This window comes from Dunckerocampus dactyliophorus, chromosome 5, assembly GCF_027744805.1.
Source record: "Dunckerocampus dactyliophorus isolate RoL2022-P2 chromosome 5, RoL_Ddac_1.1, whole genome shotgun sequence".
Taxonomy (NCBI): Eukaryota; Metazoa; Chordata; class Actinopteri; order Syngnathiformes; family Syngnathidae; genus Dunckerocampus; species Dunckerocampus dactyliophorus.
In genome coordinates this window covers 15,131,542-15,148,871 of record NC_072823.1, presented here as the reverse complement: position 1 = coordinate 15,148,871, position 17,330 = coordinate 15,131,542, and the positions used below count along the sequence as shown (strand labels likewise).

Here is a 17,330-nt window from a genome sequence, read left to right as displayed (position 1 = left end):
GAGTTGTTTTAAATTGTTTTATGTAGCAGTTAAAGCTCCGAAAAACATATCCATATGGATTAAGGATACCACTTGTTCTAGTCATCAATAAGATGGAGCATGTAAACCGTAAATTTACAGAGAAGACTCAAAACCTACCTGTTGTGGTGATCACACAGCAGCCAGTACTGGTAGGCACACAACACCAAGACATTTCACATCTATTAAGTCCACTGGATTAGATGTAAAATCAAAAGATCCAATACAATTCCTATAACAAAACTGCTGCCTCTATTACAATGCATCTGATTATAATGCATTGATTGACACCGTCAGATTACAACTAGTGTATCCATTATTCTATTTTGTACATTAGTTATTTAAATGTCAAAATTGGTGGCGGCTCTTTCCACTGTTTCTTAAATGTTCCCATGGACTTAATGCTGTTTAACAGTTACATTTGTGTCATTTCAGTTTGGTTGTATTATACCCTGTCTGTCAAAGATATATTTATTTTTCCAGACAAGAAATGCCAAGGAGAGACTCATTTTACTAAATAAACTGGAGAAGGAGAAGAAGAAGACAATAATTCACACTCTAAAGGCAAAGGATGAAAATAGGAAAAATAATCTTATTGAATACATTTATTGAAAAAAAAAAAATTCTTCACTATTACACTTGACATGGTATCTGTTGTTTGCACATGTAAAGGCCTGATGACAATCCTAAGTCTTGGGGGACAATAAAACAGGACATCTTAAGTAAACTGAATGACCACAGATATGACCACATAAGGACAACCACCACTAATCTTTGGTCCTTGGTCAGTTTGGTATCTACTTTAATGCTGGATCCGAAAATATGCAAATGTGGTAAATTAAACACAGGACGACATATTGTGTGTCATTTGCTATATTTTATTTGCCGCTAGTTTGGTCAAGTATATTCGCAATGCACACATAGAATAGAGATTGTGTACATTCTTTCAGGTGATTGTACTCAAACGTGTGCTCTGAAATGCTATCGACTACTGTGCAGGGGCTTCAGAGTTAACAGTATGGGCTTATCTGGTAAGAGTATAAGCTCAAAGGTGCTTTGCACGTCTGCGTGTCGCTGTTTCTCCACTCTGAAGTTCTCAAGCATCTGCAAAAAAGGAGGAGACTAAGATTTACAGTATGCGTATGCATTGTAATCCCATCATTTGTGTATATATCTCACATGGATGAGGAAGATTTGCATCTCAGCCTCAGCTATTCTACGTCCTATACACTGGCGGGGGCCAAAGCCAAAGCTAAGGCTGCGGAAGTAGTGAGTCTCTGTCCTGAGCCAACGAGAGGGCTGATATTGCTCCGGGCGAAAAAACACCTTAGGATCCCTTCCCATTGCATAGAGTCCTAACTGCACCAGAGTCTAATCACATTACAGGCGTACAATATGAACAGATTACTGCAATGAAGTAAGTATGTTGACATATAATATTCAGACTTACCCCTGCTGGAATGTGGTAGTTCTGAATGATTATGTCCTCAGCTGTGTACCTTTGCAAGCTCACTGCAACTGGATGTAACCTGTAGGATGCAAGGAAGTAAGCTCTTTGTAGGAGACATATTGAATATGTGAGGCCTGAAAGCCACTGCGTCCAAACGTTTTCCACTAAGGGCAACATACTGAATAATTTAAGAACACAGGGACAATTTTGATTGCAATTCTCAATATTAACATGCTAAAACCAATTCAGTGTAGGTCAAAAACTGTTGCTGCTTCTCAGCTTTGTGTTTCAGGTGGAGAAGCAAATACAGTAGTAGGCCATGTTCCATTTTATTATTAGAATGTGCCAAGAAAAAACACACTTTGGACACTCCTGCCTTAAAGGTTTTAAAGGAAAACTGCACTTTTTTGAAATGTTGCCCATCATCCACAATCCTTATGTGAGACATGAACATGTATGTCTTTTTTGTGCGTTCTTAAGATATAAAAACAGCTAAAAAGACGCAGCTAAGAATGCACATAATGGGAAATATGTATTCCGCCTACAAAGCCTTCTGAAAAAACTCAAAAAAGCGCCAACAATGCTCCATTTACATATAATGTGATGTGCATATTAACCAAGCTACAGCGACATTGTTATTATTATTATTATTAACATTGTTACACCGATAGCAACTAGCTTGACCACACACTCACCCGCAGTGCGTCAGCACCGCACTCTCAATGCCTCAGGCCACTACCAAAAGGTAACGCTACATATTGGAGCTACCGCCACTGCTGCTGTGTTTTTATTTCTGACTTTGGAAAAGTTAACGGTAGGTGTAGGCGTTCGTTTCCATGTTTCTATGCGAAATCAGTGCGCCCAGGAAGGAAGTTCCGCTAATGCTTAAAATGACCAAAATATGGCTAAATATTGTAAGTATTACATGTTATCATGGATGTGCCTGTTGCTACATGGTTACAGCATGTATATAAAACCATAAAACCTTGTTGGAGGTTTTTGGAGGTGTTTTAAAGGGATAGTTAGTATTTGTTGACATGAAGTTGTATGACATCCCCATCAACAGTGACTCATGCCCCCAATTGGTCCCGTCCAGTTCTGGTCGGAGATCCATGACAAGTAATGTAGTTGCACTTAGTTGCTGGGGCCATTACAGTAAAAAGTTTGGCTTGTCAAAACAATATGCGTTCAAAAGAGTAATACATTTGCGTCACAAAAATGCCTCCTCAAAAAAATGATGGCCATCTTGTATATGTATGTGTTCCACAGGGGAGGAAGATTGTTTTTGAGGAGGCATTTTTGTGATGCAAATGTATTACTCTTTTGAACGCATATTGTTTTGAGAAGCCAAACTCTTTACTTAAATGACCCCAGCTACTAAATGAAACTATGTTTCTCGTCACGGAACTCCGACCAGAACTGGACTCATGGGACCAATTGGTGGGGTATGCCCACCAATTGGTGGGCATACCCACCAATTGCACTACAGTGCAATTGCACTGTACTACAGTTGGTTGTAGTGCACTGCTGATGGGGATGTCATACAACTTCATGTCAAACAATCCGAACTATCCCTTTAATAGCGGTCTTTGTAGGCGGCATAGGTGTGCCACGTTACGTGCATTCTTAGCTGCCTCTTTTTATCTGTTTTTATACCTTTAGAACACACAGAAAAGAGAAAGACATGTGTTCATGTCTAACATAACGATTATGGATGATGGGCACAAATTAAAAAAAAAAAAAAAAGTGTAGTTTTCCTTTAATGGGTCACCTTAGTGTTTCCTTCAGAGCTCCTTTGACCAGAGGAATCCGCTTCAGCATCTCCACCATGTCTCCTTGACACTGGGCCCTGGCTGAGGCCACCTCTGCCCTCAGCTCTTCTTGGAGGTTAGGATGCTTGGCCAGCTCATATAATGTCCACAGCAACGTGATAGAAGTCTGAAATGGCGGATCGCACCAGTGCTCACTTTGAAAAAAGAAAGCGTTAGCTCATCAAAGGAAAAAGTTTGGACTGTTCATTACCGTATCAACACCCCCAGCCATTAACTCGGTGACACTGGCCTTGATGTCTTCAATGGACAGCTTGTCCAGCATGAGCAGGCTGGCCAGGACGCCTGGGTATTTCATCGTTTGACCACTCTCCTGGCGTATCTGCCTGTAGATGTTCTGAATGCAGCGGTCAGCTAAGGAGGAAAAGGACCATAAATGTGTATAGATTATGGTTATGTGCTGAAAATAACCCATTTCATGTTCATGTAAATCATGTTTATACTAAGATTTACCACAATATTTGTTCTTAAATGCTACTGACACACATTTTGTTAATATATATTTAATGTTTTCTATTTCAAAGACAGCTAATACAATCATTTTATCTTTTGTCAACAACTGTCTACTTTTGCACACATCCCTGCAGCCTCTTTCTAAATCGGACACAGACCTTTCTTCATCAGCTGAAAAAAAGTAAGAAAAAAACATTTGCAGGTTGGCTGAAAATGATGATATTGTATTGTTTATTGATAATTGTCACCTTTTAATTTAACTTATGAGCCATCTTTGATTAGACAAATTCAAAATAAACATAGTACAGTACAGTATCTTGCCATGTGTTAGAAAAATGGTCACTAAAATTTTGAATGTAGGTCGAGAATTGTGACCAGTAGTAAGCTGACAAGGGGTCAGCGCTGTAGAGCAGGGTTTTACAAAGTTAAATTGCCCTCAAACAATATATAATATGGTCCTCGAAAACAGCTCTCAAGACGACACAATGCATGAGATTTTAACATTATTTTTAAGAAAAATACAACAGGCTTCATTTAACTGAGTCCCAAGACATTCATTAATTTTCCACACCACTTACCGGTAATCCTCATTAGGGTTGCGTGGGTATGCTGGAGCATATCCTAGCTGACTTTGGGCAAGAGGCAGGTTACCCTAAGAGGTTACCCTAGACTGGTGGCCAGCCCATCACAGGGCCCAAACAACCTCTCACATTCACATTCATACCTATTGACAATACCTATGGACAATCTCGAGTCCAATTAACCTAACAGGCATGTTTTTTTTAGAATGTGGGAGGAAGCCGGAGTACCCAGAGAAAACCCACACACGGTCAATACAAGCTACAAGCTGGATGTTGTTTCGTTATAGTTGTTAAAGTTTATATATCAAGAGATAAATATATTGAATTGAAAAAATATTTAAATAAGCAAATTACTATTTATTACCACATAAACACTTACAAAAGTACAGAAAACTGGTACAGTTGAGTACAGTACCGACAATCGGTACTGTATCGGTTCAAATGTGAAAGGTAGCCATCCCTATTCATAATAACAATAATTATATGTATGTGTGTGTGTGCATTATATACAGTATACACACACACACACACACATATATATATATATGTATGTATATATATATATATATATATATATATGTGTGTGTGTGTGTGTGTATATGTGTATGCATATCAATAATTATATACAGTATATCATATCATAATAATATTTCCTTTAATATGGCATCTTTCACTGTTGTAAAGTTGTGGAATTACAGTTTGTGACATGTATTTTCTCACAGGCAATCCATACTGTCTATCAGACGTTTGCAGCATTTCTCAAAGAGCAGCATTTCTTTTGCGATGTAGCAAAGTACACTTTCTGTGAGCACACACCATTTTGCGCTGTTCCGTTTGTATGTACTTTGTCAACTAAATGTCTTTGTGAGTGTTGATTGCCAGGACGAAGGCTCTGCATCTTAATGTGTTGTTTTTTTCCCCCCTTGGGAATACTGGGTCGGTGGTTATGTTTTCGGTGTGCAATTCGGCATACTGGCTCATCCCTGTTGATGGGCTCAACGTTCTCATTTGGTTTGAAGCCCAAATATTCCCACACCTGGGCTGTGGCATTTGGCTTTGCAATCATACTTTCCCTTCTAACTTCTACTACGTTACGTTGCATTGCTCCTCACAAAGCTAAAATGTAAAAAAAATATATGAAGAAATGTCTGTCCCCTATGGGTGGCATAACAGAAAATAATTGAGAACCACTGAGCAGAAGTGATTAATAGTTCATCTGGAGTTGTCATGAGAGTGTCATACCGTGATTAAAGATTCCATCCCAAGCCTCCACATGGTCCCGCCACACTTTGGCACCAATGTGCCTGAGCAGAGATGGTGGTATGTACAGCATGGGCGAGGTCGTCTTGAACATCAAAGTGATGCAGTCAATGAAGTGCTGAGCTTCCGGATCGATGTAGTCCAGCATCAAGCCCAGACGCTCGCCATATAGAACTGAGCTCACCGCTATGAAAATAGGATGGAATAAATAGTCAAAATAGAGTCACGCGATCCAACACAGCCACATTAATAAACATAATGTTGAATGAATAACTGAGCTACAGAATCTCGCTGCCTTGTGCATGTGCACCTAATATTGTGACCAGGGAGTGTTCTTTAACAACAAGCCATCCTCACACTCCAGTGCATATTTGAAGAGTTCTTGAGAGAGGTCAGTCGTCCACTTGTTCTGTCCGTTCCGTTGTATCTTCTTGTGAACCCTGGCCACAAAGTCTTGGCCCACTTCATCCAGCAAGGGCACAAAGTTTCCTAGCATCTTGGGCGAGATCACTTCCTTGTTGAGGATGACCCGATTTGATCTCCATTCCTCCCCATTCCTGCAAGTGTGCAAAGCACTGGTAACATTGAAAATGTAGATATGTATTTGGAAGATAATGATACCCACTTGAGTAGAACTCCATATTTGCGATTCCTGTAGTCTCTGTACGAGGTCCATGCTTCCACTTTCAGCCTTTTTGGATAATAACCCTCTGCTTTGAACAGGATGGCAGCATCCTCTGGGTTGATGATGTTTACACTTTCATAGTATCCTACTTTTTCTCTGACAGCCACAATGCAAGAGAGCAAGAAAGTGCCATCTCAGCAACTGTTTCACTATATCTTTTGGATATATTTCTTTAACATGCATTGCATTGTAGTCTGCATTTGCAGCTTTCAAGCAGCCAAGTTGGAAGTGTTCAATGCCTTGCTCAAGGTCACCTCAACAAAAAAACTCTCAAGAAATATGAGATTTCAAAGCCTTGTCCGCCTTGTTTCTGCTAAATTAACCACAACATTAGCACCACTGAAGACATTATGTCACTACAGTACTGGTCCGACCTATCCTTACAAAAATAAGAATGAAAAATACAACCCAAAGCCTTGTCCAGCCTTGTTTACGAGCGTTTGTCATGTTTAACGAAGGGAGCGAGGGAGACAGGGCAGGCAGAGAATTTAGAGACTTACATTCGACAAGTTAACTGGTTTTGTTTCATTTAAAGTAGTAATTATGGAGATGAAACGTAGGTTGAGCTACATGACAGTCTGGTGAGGTATATTTAGCTATATTAGTGTTATGCTGCTTATGCTTCAACTGGCAGAAAAACATACTTTTAAAAAATCCATCCATCTTTGTGCCATTTATCCTCGTTAGGGTCGTGGGTATGCTGGAGCCCATCCCAGCTGACTTCAGGCAATCGGCGGAGTACACCCTGGACTTGTCGCCAGCCGATCGCAGGGCACATACAGTATAGACAACCATTCACACTCACATTCATACCTATGGACAATTTAGAGTCACCAATTCGCCTAACATGCATGTTTTTGGAATGTGGGAGGAAGCCAGAGAAAACCCACGCACGCACGGGGAGAACATGCAAACTCCACGCCCAACGGAGATTGGAACCCAGATCTGACTGGTGTGTGTGGTCAACATGCTAACTACAAGGCCACCGTGCAGCCCCTATTTGTATATATTATTTTATTTATATATAAATATCCGTCCATCCATTTTCTATGTTGCTTATCCTCATTAGGGTCATGGGGTATGCTGGAGCCTATCCCAGCTGACTTCAGGCAAGAGGCCGGGTACACCAAGGCACATATAGATCATCATTCACGCTCACATTCATACCTATGGATAATTTAGAGTCTCCAATTAACCTAACATGCATGTTTTTGGAATGTGGGAGGAAACCGGAGTACCTGGAGAAAACCCACACACGCACGGGGAGAACATGCATACTCCACACAGAGATGCCCAAGCGGCAATTCGAACCCAGGTCTTCCTGATCTCCTGACTATATGGCCAACATGCTAACCACTCGGATTTTCTGGCTCGAGCACCTTGCCCCCAAAATGTCTGTGCACATGCCTGCTGTTGAGTAACAAACCAACATAACCACACAATCACAGCTACCCCCTGTTCAGAAACCAGCAACCTAGTGTGAAATCATGTTTTGTCTGTCATAGATGATTTGCTCTGTAGCTAACAGTATATCCGCCATACCTGTAAATGGGTCCAAAAGTTTTAAAATTCTGCACCATGATTCGGTGAAGGTTTTTGAAGCCATCCAGCTTCCAGAAATTATACAAGTTGGCCAGACCGTTCTTCCACAGCCCAGGAATCTCGCTGAAGGGTTTGACGATGCTGCTGCTGTCAGTGAAGGCCTGTCTGACCATGGGCATGCTGCTGCTGCTCCTGCATAAACCTGCAGAATTCAGCTCATCCAGATAGCTCACAGCGAGAGCCGAGGGTCCACGCACCAAACTCCACCTTGCCATTCTACCACTCTACTGTACTCCATCCAGAAAAGCAGATGTATGGTTCAAGAGCAAAGAGGCTGGTCTAAATAGACCTCCCACTGCACACCCCTTTGCTCTCAAGGCTGTCCCAAGTTGCAGCACATCGTGTCTTTGTGAGGTTCTTTACAAACTACACTCTCATAACTGCAATCAAAAAGTTACAATTACAATTACACAGTTACAATAATAGTGGTGTAAAAAAGTGTTTGCCCCCTTCCTGATTTCTTTTTTTGCACATTTGTCACACTTAAATGTTTCAGATCATCAAACAAACTATTTATTATTAAGGGATAAAAAAAAAAATCCAAACCTGCATGAACCTGTGTGAAAAAGTGATTGCCTGTTAAATCTAATAACTGGTTGGGCCACCCTTAGCAGCAAAAACTGCACTCAAGCGTTTTTGTGTTTTGGATCATTGTCCTGCTGCAGTACTTACCAAGTTTTTTCAGCATAAGGTCACAAACGGAAGGCTGGACATTCTCCTTTAGGATTTTTTGATAGACAGCTTTTGTCTTGTCAAGACCACAGAATATTTTCCCAAAGGTCTTGGGGATCATTAAGATGTTTTCTGGCAAAATTGAGACGATCCTTAATGTTCTTTTTGTTCAGCAGTGGTTTTCATCTTGGAACTCTGCCATGCAGGCCGTTTTTGCCCAGTGTCTTATGGTGGAGTCATGAACACTGACCTTAACTGAGGCAAGTGAGAGCTGCAGTTCTTTGGTTGTTTTTGTGGGGTCTTTTGTGACCTTTTCAATGAGTTGCTGCGCTCTTGGGGTAATTTTGGTTGGCTGGCCACACCTGGGAAGGTTCACCATTTGTGGATGATGGCTCTCACTGTGGTTCGCTGGAGTCCCAAAGGTTTAGAAATGACTTTTCTAACCTTTTCTTATTTATTTATTTGTATTATTTATCTGTATTAATGTCTCTTCTGTTGTTGTTGCTTAATTTATTGGTACATATGTTTCTTATGTTCTTATTCTTTTTCTTGTGTTTTCTTTCTTTTCTTGGGAGAATGAACAGAATAAGAATTTCATTGCATAGTATAACTGCCTGTTTTACTATGCATATGACAATAAAACTCTTGAATCTTGAATCTTTTCCAGACTGATAGATGTCAATTAATCTGCTATTTTTCAACAGGGGGCAGTCACTTTTTCACAGAGGGCCATGTAAGTTTGGATTTTTTTTTAAAGTTTCATTTAAAAACTAAAAGCATTTTGTGTTCAATTGTGTTGTCATTGACTATTATTTAAATTTGTTTGGCAATCTGAAACATTTAAGTGTGACAAAGGTGCAAAAAAAATAAGAAAAGAAAATGGGGGAAAACACTTTTTCACACCACTGTATGTTCATGTAGCTATATCACTGAAAAACAACTGTCAGTACAATGTAGTGCAGTTCAGTGTAGAATACAACCATAATATAAACATACTGCATTGTTACATGAATACCTCACATTGTGATAAAACTGATCACAAAGACAAGTTCAGTAAAGGAAAAAATTATTTATAGTAAACATGCAATGCAAGTAAAATGCTTTCACATCAACTTAACATTCAATAAATAACATATTCAAATTTTATTTCTGAAGCAGCTTTATGAGTTCCTCCAACTTCATAGCCGTCCTCATATCCCCCTCAATTTGAAGTCGACCACTGCTGTAGGCAGATAACGGTAGCAGCGTGCCAGAGAACATGGCCAGAAGGTCGTCCTTGCACATAGCCAGTGTTACATCAGGCTCTCGGCACAGGGACCCCTCTCCAGCAGCCCCGCGGCCTAAACAGCGCACACAAAAAGTGATATTGCGGAGCTTAACACCTTTTTTTTGCATGAAAATAACAAAAACGTAATCCCAAACAAACTTCTCGATGTGTGATACCTTGGCTCAAGTCCACATAGTAGCTGTGATGCTGTCCATCGTCTGAGCTGATGTCAAACTGGAAGCAGGCGCCCACCTGGTTCACCAAAGCTTCAGAGAGGACAAGTTTGACCCTGTGGAGCAGCTCTTCAACAGAGCTTGCTTTCTTCTCATCTATAAAGGTGACACTGCTCTCTGTCAGGGGAAAAAGATATGACTGCCTTAAACAGCAGCACACCAACACTTCTGCGTGTGAGACTACCTTGCTGAGATTGCGAGCTGTGGCTGATAAAATGCATGGCAAGCTGCTGAAGCGGGCCTGTGAGACCCTCCATGCCTGGTACAGAGGGAGGAACAATGAGGGGTCCGGAGGGTGCATCCCCTGGTGATTTGAGAAGAGATCCAGGGGTAAGTTCTACCCTGTCTATCTCCAGCCCCCATGGTCGAGTCATCTCATTTATGTCCGTCTGCAGAGAGCAGGAGAGGATTAAATTGTGACGTGAGGCAGCCACAAGGAAGATTTGAAGGTAGGAAAAGTGTTGTCTTACAGCCAGATATTCTCCCAGTTTCATTCTCTCCGTTTGGATCTCTCTAATCGTCTTCTTGGCCAGGCTATGAGTTAAAGCGTTCTGTGCTGTCATTCTGGTGGAGGCATTCAGGTCCTGGACTGACACCACTGACAAGACTGGGTTCCAGATTCTGAACTGAATGTCTGCTCCTACAGACAAGAGGCCGCCATCCCTGGTATTCACCTAGATGACATGAGGGACATCATGACTGTCAATCTTATTCCTGTATTTTAACTTTCATGAAAAAAACCTCTCCGGTTCTGCTGGAGCAGCACAGCTTCCGGTCCGCTCTGCAACACTCAGGCAATACCGGCGTAATACATCTGTAGTCAGGCCTTCAAAATAAATGTATGGCCGTACAATAACAGGGTTGCACCACAGTAGGCAGTAGCATCTTTGGAAATTCTTGTAGAAGATCAGGAGTTGTGACAGGTGAGGTGAAAAAAAAAAAAAAGAAGATCAGGAGTTGTCTTTTTCTCTCCCATTTCCCATTATTTTCTATTTGCAAATGTTGAGGTATAGAGGTGCATTAACATATAAAACCAAAACCAAAAAAAAGTAATAAATAGTGTGAGAAGACGTGAATGAATGCAGTGAAAATGTGCTCCAAGCCTGCCACCTTCAGGACAGTGTAAAACACACACAAACTAATACCTGCCTGTGTTCTAAATGACCATATTTCCTCAAATATGGCCTCCACTCTAAAAGCCCTACAATTATCGTTGGGGCCTTCGTCCACTTAAAACAAATAAATGCCATGGGCTATAACTGCCTTACTGTGGCATGTATTACACAATATAATCATAAATATGCATTTGTACAAATAAAAGGCCTCCACTCCAATATAGTCGTTTATTGCGGTTAATGAATTTCCCCGAAGTAGGATTCAATATTAATAAATGGAATATTTTCATAGCCATTATTAGAGCCATGTAGACATGAAATAACACCCCTATAGTCACCTTTACACTCCTATTATTCTTTCTTTACACCACATTGCAAATGCGCAGGATACGGGATCACTACAGAAACACAAGAAAAGGCCACGGCTGCATGGCATGCGAGCGAGCTGATTAGTTAGACTTCCAATTTATTGATTCTAAATTCAAGAAAGGGTTTCAAACGGAGTGGGGAGGAAAGACAAAGTGAGAAGCCAAAAACGTACCACTTCCACACGGAGTGGGGGAGAACTTCTTTTCACTCTATCATGTCGGACATGCCATGGCTGTCTACATGTAGTGTGAAGGTAATGTAATGTAATGTCATGTCTGATTAATGTTTTGTGTCATTACTGACGCCTGGTGGCCTGAATAATACATACTATAACTTCGATTTCAATATTTTTTCACCAACCAGTCAACCACGAAACAGCGATGATTTATTAATTTATAAATTTTTGAAAAGCCGGGATAAAGTGAGGGAGCGGTGCCCCAACCACAATGTAGCGAGGGACAACTGTAATCACCTGGTACTCTCTGCCAATATGTAAACAACCACACATTTGAGGAAATACAATAAATGTAAAAGCTGTGCATCATTAAAGCTGGTTTACCTGGCATGGAGGTATATTGAAGGCACGGGTGCGCAGGTCTACCCGCTGCCACTGGTCAATGAGGGGCAGCACCAGGACAATACCAGGACCCTTTGGAGGACAGACACGACCCAGGCGAAAGACTACTATCCTCTCGTAGTTTGGCACTGTCTAAAGACATCGTTCAAGTTTGTTATGGTCACACTCGACATATAGTGGACATGGTTTAGGGGTAAATGATGGCAAGATAATGTAAGCTTACCTTTAGTACAAACCATCCCGTAATAGGAAAGGTTATAAAAGTGCAGATGTGTACGAGGAAGATGACAATTAGATTGCAAATCAATGATAGCCAGCCCTGGGAACTATCTTGAAGAAAGCAAACCAAACAATGTTATATATATTGTACAATTATATACAGTACATATATTTATGCAGCAATGTAATTTGCAAATTGTGTAAGTAGTTTGCCAGGAAAACAATACCATTAGTTGGTATATCACAGCAATAAACATGCTACAGCATGGTTCAACCTTTTTTCTTGTTTTTTTTTTAGTTTAGTTTTTCCTTTTTCAAAACACATGTAGAAAATAAAACACAAAAGGAGCTGATTGCTACACTTTCCAGTCAAATCAATTCTGTCATTGTCGTGTAGGTACACCGGTTTAATGACCCAATACAACTGCTTGATTGTCCCTCAACAAGGTTTAGAATGGCCAGTTTGGCGATTGATCTAAAATTTTAAATGTTTATCATTTACTGTGGTTGTGGTTGTCATTTGGAATTGAATACAACTGTAATAAACATACTGAAATTAACCCTGTGAATCAAAATGAACCTGGTCGGTGAGTGTGTAGCAATAAGAATAAATATGACAATACGCTATGCAGGTTTCAGAAAAGGTAAGATACCTACCACTGAAGTCGTTTTCAGAAACATTGGGGATGTAATCGAACGATAGCCCCTTGGTGTGGTAGCCGTGCTGTGAGAAGCTGTCGACGGACACAAACAGTCCAGGAGTCTTCAATGTGCTCGACTCACTCTGAGGAAGTAGCTGGTAGGACTTGCTCCCAAACATTCTGAAGTTAAAAGAATCAGTTTTTTTAATCAAATAAATATTCCATCTACCGCTTCGCTCATTTTGCCAGCTATTTAGCAGGCTTTTCCGTGTTTTGCTCGAACTCTTCTTCGTGCTATGAAGCTGCATGTTGACGTTGGTGCCATCTAACGTCGCTCAAGGGTTATTACAACCATACCTGGATTAAAAATCTGTTCAGTGTTTTTAAATGAAGAAAGTAACATTAAAACCAAGAAAAATTTGAAAAAAAAAACGAAAATCTAAATACAAATATCAAAACTTTAATTTGCCTGTCTTAGATTTGACAATAAAACTTTGGACTATTTACTAAATATTAGGAGTGTCACAAGATCTCATGTCACAAGATTGCAAGATTAAAACGATTAAAAAAAAGTCTCATGGGCACGAGGCCTGGGACAATAATAAATAAATGTATTAATCACACAATAAATGAAAATGAACTTGATAATTTTGCCAGCCTTAATATATTGGCATCTCTCACTTCTTTCGTATCACTGCGTGCTATCGCCTGTCCATTGTTGTGTATGTGTTCCACAGCGGATTAAGATGCAAAAGTCTCACATCGCAGTGGCTTCAGCAGTGGTGAGCAGCGGCTTCATCCGCGCAAGTAAACACTGGAACACATGCACAACAATGGACAGGCGACAATGCGCAGTGATACGACAGAAGAGGAAAAGTAACGCCGGGCGATTGTGAGGTCTGATTTTTTTTGAGGAGACATTTTTGTGGCGCAAATGTATTACTCTTTTGAACACATATTGTTTTGAGAAGCCAAACTCTTGACTTAAGTGGTCCCACCGACTAACTGCAACTATGTTCCTCCTCACCGAAATCCGACCAGAACTCGGCTCACGGGACGAAGTGGGGGGTAAGTCACTGTTGATGCACTACACTGCTGATGGGGATGTCATACAACTTCATGCTAAAAAGTCCGAAATACCCCTTTAATGCTGTTTAATGCTGTTGTCATGCTTTATTTGCAGGAATCATATGACATGGTCTTCATTGCTTGTTCAGTTTTTCAACATGTCACACAGCAGTTTCTCCATGGGGGTGCTGCCAATGGTCCTGTGAAAGAACAGCCACTCAATTTTCTCTGATTTGACAAAGCACAGGGACAGCAGTAGAAGTAACAGTCGTCCGAACCTTGATTGAAAGCGACAAAGAGCACTGAAGCTTGTGCTGCTGTGCTGGAAAGCTGATACACATTCTTTGTGTTTCCGAGATGAAGTCACTGGGAGATTACCTGGCACTTTGACAAGGGTAAATGACGCTTATGTGCTGAGTCAGCAACAGTTGCGACTGGTCTTGGAGGTTCTCTACCTGCTCTGGATTTTGGAGGTTGCCTGTCTCTGCAAGATCAACAGTAACATCTCACTTAAACACTGTCATGACATCATCTGATCAACTTACAGAGTCCTCCTTTACCTGGCTTGAACAGCATGATGGCCGTCAAGCATGCGAACTCAGTAGACCCACAGCCAGGGCCTTGAAACTATTAAAAACCTCTTCAAGGACACACAGGTTAGCTGTGGGTATGTTGGCTTGCTGTGTGGAAGAAACATCTGACTGACACAGAAGAGGATACCTGTCCATAGGTAGGGACCACTGGATGGCACACAAGAGGAACAACTGACTCTAGGCATCTTCCAGGAGAATCACCTGAGGAAATTAAAGTAGGCTTGTCTCTACAATTTACAGCTCACAACTCTCTTTTTATTTTTCAGAACCTCATCCTTACCTGATCCCGAAATGGGGAAAAAACGGGCATATTTTTGGCCCACTTGACTCAGTCACTCTTGGTTCAGTGTAGGCTTATGTGTGCATCCTACGAGTAACATTGGCTTGTCGCAGGCCGTATTACAGTAATCTTTGAAGACAAGTCGCGGGCCGCAAAATGTGACTCAGCGGGCCACAAACGGCCCACGGGCCACGAGTTTGAGACCCCTGACTTACAGTATATTGATTTGTACAGACAAGTTTTTGATAGTGATCATGTATTCACCATCTTTGTTCAAGACAACCAACAGACATTTCTTCAGTCGACAAGCTTGACACTGGTTTTGATGAGCCTTGTCAACGAGGTAGGTACGTGCCGTTCCAAGTTTGACACCTGTGATGTTGACATATTTCTTCATAAGAAGATGCCCTGATTGACTGAGCTTTTATTTGACCACATTTTACGTATCTCGTATTGCAGAATGCATGCAGCTGTCGACTGCTGCTGTCTGCAGATTATTTTTCGTCTCACTCTACGCTTAAAGAAGCCACTGCAGCCGTTGCAGACATAGCTACCATAGTGTTTACTACTGCTCGAATCAAAGCACACTTTACATAGCAGGCCTTGGTCAGATGCCTTGTCTATATGAACATCAATGGGGTGAGTTGGCACAGTATTTGTCAGTCTGTTTTAGTTCATCCCAAACATTATTAATGGTTAGGGCTAACAACTTTTCCCACACCCAACTAATCCAAGCATGCCTTTATGAACCTTGCTTTGTGCACTGGAACACAGAAAAGGGTCTTCCCCAAGTGGTTCTCACACCGTTGCACGTATAGTGTTGTCCAAAACGTCTTGCTAAGGGTGACAGTGTGGTTATTTTGCGTAAAACAGAAACGGAGCTATACCCTAACAGTATTACTTTGAAAATCTAAAGCTAAGGCAGTAAATCTTTCCCTGCTATAATGTAATAATCGTCTCTTTTGCCTCGCTCAGCACTTGATCCCACATAGTGACAGAGAATGGTGGACCAAGATGAAGTAGAAGAATTGAGGTGTCAGCGCAATGACAATAGCGAGGATTGCCCCGCCTTGCCATCTGCTGGCGCTAATGTAATCCACGTAAGGAGTAATTCACTTCTCTCACTCCATAGTAAAGTCATGTCAACCCTGTTTAACAGCAAGGAACAAGTTATTGTTGGAAATGTTGACAAGCTAGTGGGAATTATGTACATTAAAATACAAGCTGTTCAATTGTGAAGCCACGGTCAGACTTTTCGTACAAATGCTTGAAAAGCTGCAGAAACCTTGTTTTGAATTATTTCATGCATTTTAGAAGGAATTGACCCTTTATTTTGTTCAGTTGGCATCTTGTTTTCCTCCACTTAAAATGAATGTGAAGCTCCTAGAACAGAACACCACTTTTCCAAACCAAACCACATGCTTGTACATTTTACATGAATTACATTTACATCCAATTTACATTTCAAAGATTTTAGTACACATTTGTACAGTGCAGGGTGTACCCCGCCTCTCGCCCAAAGTCATCATACCCCCCGACCCTAATGAGGATAAGCCACATAGAAAATGGATGGATGGAATTTACAAAAACCTTGTGTTCAGACAGTAAGTGACTTATTGGTTAACATGTCTGTCTTCAGTCAGAAGATCGAGGCTTGAGTTGTGGAGTTTCCATGTTCTCCTTGTGTGAGTGTGCGTGCGTGTGTGAGTGTGTGTGAGTGTGTGTGTGTGCATGTTAAGTTAATTGGAGACTCTAAATTGTCCATAGGTGTGAATGTGAGTGTGGTTGTAGCATACACTGTATGTGCCCTGTGATTGGCTGGTGGCCAGTCTAGGTGGTACCCACCTCTTGCCTGAAGTCAGCTGAGATGACCAGTAACCCTAATGAGGACAAGCGGTATAGTAAATGTATGTTCAGTTTCTTGAGGACACAAGAGGACACAATAAGGACACAAGGTATAGAAAATTAAATCTGGTGTTCCTGCGTACTACTAGATGGAGCAAATGTACCAGTTTGAGAATCAATGTATGTTATTTGTGCACAATTCTGGGACTCCATTGAACGTAATCTTCCCCTTTAGTGTCAACCACTGGCATTTTGGGCTGATGTTGGGTCAGGTCAAGTTGTTTTATGTACCAGGGTTTCCGCTACATGTAATGCCGCATCGCCACAACAAAATAAAAGCTGCCGCACCTTAAAAAAGTTTTTTTTTTTTTTTTACTTGAAAATAGTGTTAAATAATATACTGTATGAATGGCTATATATGCTATATAGATACATATATTTCCTATTGTTTACACACATATTGAACACAATTAATTGAAAAACATTTAAATATCATAAAAATGTTTCACTGCGCTTTATTTTGATAAACTTGCACCGCAATCACGTGTCTGTCCTGTTGGCACTTGCGCATGT

The 17,330-nt window shown here is 40.9% G+C and overlaps 2 protein-coding genes, 1 long non-coding RNA gene and 1 pseudogene across 4 annotated transcripts in view; 1 reads left to right on the top strand and 3 right to left on the bottom strand.

Moving 5' to 3' along the window:
- The window catches only part of LOC129181740 (uncharacterized), a 38,866-nt gene extending 34,127 nt beyond the window's left edge, over window positions 1-4,739 (top strand). Inside the window, exon 3 of the long non-coding RNA XR_008570489.1 lies at window positions 3,885-4,739. This is a non-coding gene — a long non-coding RNA (uncharacterized LOC129181740). The remainder of the gene's footprint in view (window positions 1-3,884) is intronic.
- LOC129181739 (cholesterol side-chain cleavage enzyme, mitochondrial) lies at window positions 622-8,134 on the bottom strand. The gene is made up of 9 exons (XM_054777322.1): window positions 7,819-8,134; window positions 6,217-6,372; window positions 5,949-6,148; window positions 5,574-5,777; window positions 3,491-3,651; window positions 3,240-3,406; window positions 1,469-1,547; window positions 1,198-1,389; window positions 622-1,122 (listed from the first exon to the last, which is right to left on the bottom strand). The coding sequence occupies exons 1-9, from the start codon at window positions 8,091-8,093 to the stop codon at window positions 1,000-1,002; spliced, it is 1,557 nt and encodes a 518-aa protein (XP_054633297.1). The 5' UTR covers window positions 8,094-8,134; the 3' UTR covers window positions 622-999.
- Window positions 8,135-9,604: 1,470 nt separating this feature from the next.
- Window positions 9,605-13,280, bottom strand: stoml1 (stomatin (EPB72)-like 1). 2 transcript variants are annotated; one of them, XM_054776554.1, is made up of 7 exons: window positions 12,988-13,280; window positions 12,335-12,441; window positions 12,094-12,243; window positions 10,521-10,724; window positions 10,235-10,439; window positions 9,994-10,167; window positions 9,605-9,890 (listed from the first exon to the last, which is right to left on the bottom strand). In XM_054776554.1, the coding sequence occupies exons 1-7, from the start codon at window positions 13,277-13,279 to the stop codon at window positions 9,694-9,696; spliced, it is 1,329 nt and encodes a 442-aa protein (XP_054632529.1). In that variant the 5' UTR covers window position 13,280; the 3' UTR covers window positions 9,605-9,693. The 2 variants fall into 2 exon arrangements, with proteins under 2 accessions (XP_054632529.1, XP_054632530.1); XM_054776555.1 differs by having other exon boundaries at window positions 9,994-10,146.
- Window positions 13,281-14,184: 904 nt separating this feature from the next.
- LOC129181100 (photoreceptor-specific nuclear receptor-like) lies at window positions 14,185-15,309 on the bottom strand (annotated as a pseudogene).
- Between the last annotated feature and the right edge of the window lie 2,021 nt (window positions 15,310-17,330).